The 6,215-nt window shown below is 39.4% G+C and overlaps 2 protein-coding genes across 2 annotated transcripts in view; both read left to right on the top strand.

Annotated features, from left to right (window-relative positions):
- The window catches only part of rpl29 (ribosomal protein L29), a 2,594-nt gene extending 143 nt beyond the window's left edge, over positions 1-2,451 (top strand). The window contains exons 2-4 of the mRNA XM_086199754.1: positions 352-404; positions 524-588; positions 2,243-2,451. Of these exons, the coding sequence (XP_086055880.1) occupies positions 368-404; positions 524-588; positions 2,243-2,371 (231 nt within the window). The 5' untranslated portion in view covers positions 352-367 and the 3' untranslated portion in view covers positions 2,372-2,451. The remainder of the gene's footprint in view (positions 1-351; positions 405-523; positions 589-2,242) is intronic.
- A 1,026-nt stretch (positions 2,452-3,477) lies between these two features.
- Positions 3,478-6,215, top strand: part of iars1 (isoleucyl-tRNA synthetase 1) — a 47,748-nt gene continuing 45,010 nt past the window's right edge. Inside the window, exons 1-6 of the mRNA XM_086199736.1 lie at positions 3,478-3,563; positions 4,207-4,330; positions 4,892-5,048; positions 5,454-5,573; positions 5,708-5,790; positions 5,939-6,056. Coding sequence (XP_086055862.1) covers positions 4,212-4,330; positions 4,892-5,048; positions 5,454-5,573; positions 5,708-5,790; positions 5,939-6,056 — 597 coding nt within the window. The 5' untranslated portion in view covers positions 3,478-3,563; positions 4,207-4,211. The remainder of the gene's footprint in view (positions 3,564-4,206; positions 4,331-4,891; positions 5,049-5,453; positions 5,574-5,707; positions 5,791-5,938; positions 6,057-6,215) is intronic.

Below are 6,215 nucleotides of genomic sequence, written 5' to 3'. Positions count from 1 at the left end.
CAATACACTTTGTCAGCAGTATAATTACGGCAGTATTTTGTTTATTTGATCCATATTTAGAACTACAATAGGTGCAGAAATTACGTTAGCGTCCTGTCGGCTAGCGACCTGGCAGCCTTTGTAATTAGAGCCAAATAACCGTTTTAATGTTGAAGTTAACGTGTGGTGTATTCTTTTATGACATGTGGCTTTATATGTAGTAGTTTGTCCCTTCATATAAAAGGCCCTGTTTTCACGAAAGCCCCCTCTTTTAGCTAAGTAGCGAGCTGTGCTAACTCAGTTAGTTAGCATGTAGCAGAAGTTAGTGATGAAATACAACTTTAATTATATTCTCATTTTCCTTTTCAATAGATATACCAGAATCGAAATGGCAAAGTCTAAGAACCACACAACCCACAACCAGTGTAAGTACTGACCAGTCATAATAAGCGGCTGAGTGGAATTCAGCCCTGTGCAATAGTCTGTAGTTGTGTGTGTAGATTTATTGGTGAATAGTGAATGAAATATTGTCTTGTCCCCACAGCCCGTAAAGCCCACAGGAATGGCATCAGGAAGCCCAGGTCCCAGCGCTACGAGTCACTGAAGGGGGTATGTACAGCCGTGTCTACTGATCCATGTTCACATGTGAAGCTTGGCTGCTGATACAACATGCCAAACAGGAAAATAACACGGAGGATGTGTATGGTGCACAGTCCGTCTTTGGAAAACAAAACTGTCAGTGTCACTTTCACAAAAGTGAAATCAGTCTTTAAACTTAGTTTGTTTGGCCTATGAGTGTAATTTTATCTCATGCTGGTTGATGTTGTACCTTTTTGTTTTGTGATGAAATTTCTTTGAGCAAGAAACTGAACCCCTAATTACCCCTGAGGGGTAGGCAGGCACCTAGCATGGCACCTCCACCATCTGTGTATATGGATGGATGAATGAGAACACATAGGAAAGCTTGTCCGGTACTATCAGAATGGAAATAAAGATGTATGTAGATAGCAGATACTTTTTTTGTATCCTAATCGTGTAGTAGAGGTTTGAGGTATTTCTTGGAGAAGTGGTATTTTCATTTTTAGCTTTGTTGGAAGAAACAGAAATGTGGTTTACTTTGCAGTTGCAACATCTCTTTTCACTGTCTAAGGACAGTTAGCTCTGTTTGGGGACGATTGTTACAGATGCAGTGTAGGGCTGCACAATTAGTTAAAATATCTAATTTGATGCTCCTTTGGATGATATTGTGACATGAAACTCATAAAGATTATTATGTGGGGTCTAACAAAGGTATTTTCTTAAGTCTGGAGAAGATGCGTCAGCAGCACACCTGCACCACAGGAGTTAATGCAAAATTGTATTTTGACACAATTGGCCTCACACAGACATTGCACATGATATATTGTGGTCCTGGGCAGCACGGTGGTGCAGTGGTTAGTACTGTTGCCTCACAACAATAAGATTCTGGATCTTTCTGTGTGGAGTCTCCATGTTCTCCCTGTTCCTGTGTGGGTTCTCTCTGTACTCCAGCTTCCTCCCACAGTCCAAAGACATCAAGAGGGGACGAGGCTGATTGATACTCTAAATTGACCGTAGGTGTGACTGTGAGTGGGAATGGTTGTCTGTCTCTATGTGTTGGCCCTGTGATGGACTGGTGACCTGTCCAGGGTGAACCCTGCCTCTCGAATAAGCGGTAGAAAATGGATGGATGGACTGGTGCACTTAAGCTAGAGTCCAAGATGGTGTCTGTGGTGTTGACTCCTCACACTGTTGAGAGGAAAACAATATTTGTCATTGCTGGTCCTCCAGGGATGTGTGTGTTGAATTTGCATATATTGGTTACAAAATGTACATTGTTCAAATATGTGGAATAACATAATTGTTTTGATTGATATACTTTGTGTGTTTAGTTTTTGATTCAAAAAGTCATGTTTTATTAGTATTCTGAGGTTTTTATGGGAGGCTTTGTTACCATTTCACTCATAGCCTGATACTAAATGAGAATTTTTTTTCTCAAACAATTTTTATGGGGCAGTTTTATTCCTTATTTATGGAGCGATGGAGAAAATATCCAAGACCATTGAAACAACACGTGAGGTAGAATCTTGATTCTACATTATCTATTTTTCAGGCTGCCTTTCTGGAAATGCAGCTTGTCCTTTATTTTCTGCCTGTTGTGCTGTCCATGTTAGGGGGGTGTGGTTTGAATTTTGTTGATTTGTCACATCAATATTCTCATCCGGTTAGTTTTTCTTTTCTGCAGGTGGACCCTAAGTTCCTGAGAAACATGCGCTTTGCTAAGAAACACAACAAGAAGGGCTTGAAGGCGGCGAGGAAGGCGGCAGCAGCAGCAGCAGCGGCGGCACCAGCAGCACCACCCAAGACAGAATAAGCAGCCACCCTTCACCCCCATATCTGTCAGCGATCCATGATGTTGCCACCTTCACAATAAAGCTATGCTTTGTTAACAAATTCATGCAGTTGGGCCTTTATTTCTCTCTTCCTGTAATATTTCTCTTCATATCTGGTGATAGTCATTCAGCAGATTTCTATCAGCATAACAAAAAAGATTTACTAACCAACAGGCAAAAAGTTGAGCCAATTACAACACTTGAGTAAGGCTTCATTTGCATAATTAAGTAGAATTTTTAAGATATAAATGACAAGGGCTAGTAAAACACCCTGAGTTTTATATTTGTATAAGTTAAGAAAATGTGAATATAAAGCAAGTTTTCCAAGTCAGCTATTTAAAGTGGGTTGTAGACATATTTGAGGGGGACAATTACTGTACAAGTGCTACATAAAGAATATCAATATAGGCCTGTTCAGTATACATCCACTGATGGATTCAGGCTTAGTCATGTTTAATTTATTCCAGTGAACCATTTGTGTTATGTTGCTGTTGAATGTGGCTGTGTTTTAAGCTTTTTGGAGAAGAAAGAAAGTTCTCATGTCCCTGCTGGTCATTTTGAAGGACCATGATACTGTATTTATTGATTCTGTCTGTAGTTCATTGTATACACTGACAAAACATAAATGTTACATTTTATCAGTGCCTTCATTTTAGATTTTTCTCCATTAATAGCATGACTACATCTTATGTGAAACTACCCACGGGCTATTGTCGCGCTCAGTTTGAAAGGAGGTAGAAGAACATCAAAAGGAGCTCATGGAATGTGTGAATGTGTATGTTATGATTTAAAGATGTATTAATTTCTGTCAATTTTACTATTAAAGTCAGAAAGGAAGAGTAAGGACAAATGCTTTTCATGTATTAGGTCTAGTCTGAGATTATGTAAAACCTGCCATGTAGTTTATTAATAACCTCAAACTTCAAATAATATAAAAAACTATATACAAATTTTGAAAAACGTATAGAAATCAGTAATATATCCATCCATATCCATAATCCATGAATATATCATAGAGTTATCATTTTCCAGTAAGCATTTTACGGGGGAAAACTAAAAAAGATAGGGATTTTATTTGCGTGCCACAACTGCCTGTGTCGTCACTTCCGCTCACGTTGACTCCAGCTTGCATCATTTCTTGTCTCTCTCTTAGCAGCCAGGGGAAGACAACATGTGAGTATCTCCATTCAGACAGACGGGTTAACGACAGCCACTGGAGTTCGTTGCTGTCACAGTTCATCTGCATCCGTCACCATACGAGGGTTTTCTTTAAACGCCGCCGTTCACAGTCGTTGCGGTTCGTTTAGTTACAAGCTAACTAACTCAAGCTTTGACCGGCTAGCTTAGCATGCTAGCTAACAACTAGGAGGCGTCACTCTTGTGAACTTGCTGCTCTGGAAAAGTGACTTAGTAGACATAATTACATAGACATTTACAAAGTTATTCTACCAGGCTCCGCGATTCACTTGTAATGGACATATCAAGGAATACTAGCTTTTGCATCTTCAGTCAATAATGTGGAAGGGAGGTATTGATTTTGTTGACAGCTGATAGCTTTTGTCAGGTTGAATACTAGGAAAAGTCATATAGTTAAAAAAAGATCCATCCACCCAGGATAGTAGACATGAAATAAATAATACTTAAAATACATATTGTCATTTAACATTTTCATGTTCAAAATATCCATAATAACCTTAATGTGACCAATAAAAGATATACTACATGATATTGTGTCATTTAGTTTATAGTTACTTTGTGAGCTATATTCTGTCCTCCTGCCTTAAAAGATTAACCTCTTGTGTTCTGTTGTACGAAGACGCCATGGTGGAGCCGGTCCCTGAGTCAATCAACTTTCCCTCTGAGGAGGAGAAGATCCTGCAGTTGTGGCAATTAAAGGATTGTTTCCAGGAGTGTCTCAAGCAGTCCAAGAACAGGCCCAAGTAAATGCACACGTAAAGTTGTCGAAGAGATGCTAGCATGCTAAGCAGGATTGTCATCAGTAATTGTCATTCCAGATGTTTGCTTCCAATGAAAGAAGCTGCATTACTTGTCAAACCTGTCTATCTTAGACTGTGTTGTACAATAATGATGTGACTCCTTAATTTCCAATCATTTCTGAAAATGTTAAAACAATGAATGGACGAACAAAACCAGTTTTACTTTCTAATAGTTCTTCATTATGTAAGCAAAACCTGTTGAAATATCCATTTACAAATCTCGTCTTATTTATGTTGTAGTTCACTTGATTACCTTTCAAAATTGTATGTGCTTCTTTTAGCCACATGTTTGAAATGATGATATAAGTCAAAGCATCAGAGCAAAATTTCAGTTGTGTGGGGAAACTTACCTCACACAAATTCATGAATATGATCGGTGAAGATGCTCCTTTTTTGAATGAAGCCACCATGAACATGGTCATGTGATCAAGCTGTGTCACTACTTGGATCAAATGCTGCACAATGACACGATACTTATAGTGTTCCTGCCAATTTGCCATCCAGGTACACCTTCTATGATGGCCCACCATTTGCCACGGGTCTACCCCACTATGGTCACATCCTGGCTGGAACTATCAAGGACATTGTCACTCGCTTTGCTCACCAGAGCGGCTTTCACGTGGACAGGCGCTTTGGCTGGGACTGTCATGGCCTCCCTGTGGTAAATATTTGTCTGGATTGTCTTTGCTGAAAGGAAGCAGTTGCCAGTTTGTAGGGGTGTTCTGAAATTTTGCGTTATGAAATTTCGCAAAATAAAAAATGACAATGAAATTCAAAGACGCACAAAATGAAAATCAATGTAAAAAAGAAAAAAAACAACTAACCTGAGGATTTTTGTCCCTCTAGTCTACTGTTGTAAAGAATATTTGATTTCTGCATGTCTGATTTTTGATTTTCTTTAATCTTTATTTCATATCGTGAGTATTTTGCATCGTGAACCCTGTTTCATATTTTGTATCGCTTCGTGAGTTGACTATTTCGTTGCACCCCTACCAGTTTTTTACATCATTACAATCACGTTAGTTATTCTGTTTTAAACGATACCTGTCATTGTGTGTGTTTTTAGGAATATGAGATTGATAAGACTTTGGGGATCAAGGGGCCTGAAGATGTAGCCAAGATGGGCATTGCTGAATACAACAAGCAGTGCAGGAATATCGTCATGAGATACTCTCACGAATGGGAGGTGAGCATGAAGGAAATAACAAGGGTCCCTACAAAGGAAACTGACAAACCATTCTTGAGTGTGTGTTTTATTTTTTCTTTGACATTTGAGTTTTGTATGTGTGAGTGTTTTGATGTTTTTTTTGTTGTTGCCAGATCTCAGTAAAGAGGATGGGCAGATGGATTGACTTCAGCAATGACTACAAGACCCTCTACCCATGGTTCATGGAGACTGTTTGGTATGTATGCAAGACAGTTATACGAGATATAGGATAAACTGTACACGCTTGCAGAGACTTGTGGGGTTGTGTTTACCAAGATGCATGCAGCAGCTTTCCCTCACCTCCTCCATTCCTTATGCCTTCATGTGTCTTTATATTGTTTCAGGTGGGTGTTCAAGCAGCTCTATGACAAGGGTCTGGTGTACCGAGGTGTCAAAGTCATGCCTTTTTCCACTGCGTGCAACACACCTCTCTCCAACTTTGAGTCACACCAAAACTACAAGGTTGGTTCTAAACACACACACACACACACACAAACACACACACACACACACACACACACACACACACACACACACACACACACACACACCTCTCGTGGAACAGGAACAGACAGTTTGAGTGTAAAATTATTTCATAACACCATAATGGAGAGAATGAAC

The sequence above is a fragment of the Aulostomus chinensis genome, chromosome 3 (genome assembly GCF_037954235.1).
Source record: "Aulostomus chinensis isolate RoL2024-O1b breed Wild chromosome 3, RoL_Achi_v1.0, whole genome shotgun sequence".
Lineage (NCBI taxonomy): Eukaryota > Metazoa > Chordata > Actinopteri > Syngnathiformes > Aulostomidae > Aulostomus > Aulostomus chinensis.
The sequence above is the reverse complement of the archived record's forward strand: the minus strand, read 5'-3'. Positions and strand labels throughout refer to the sequence as shown.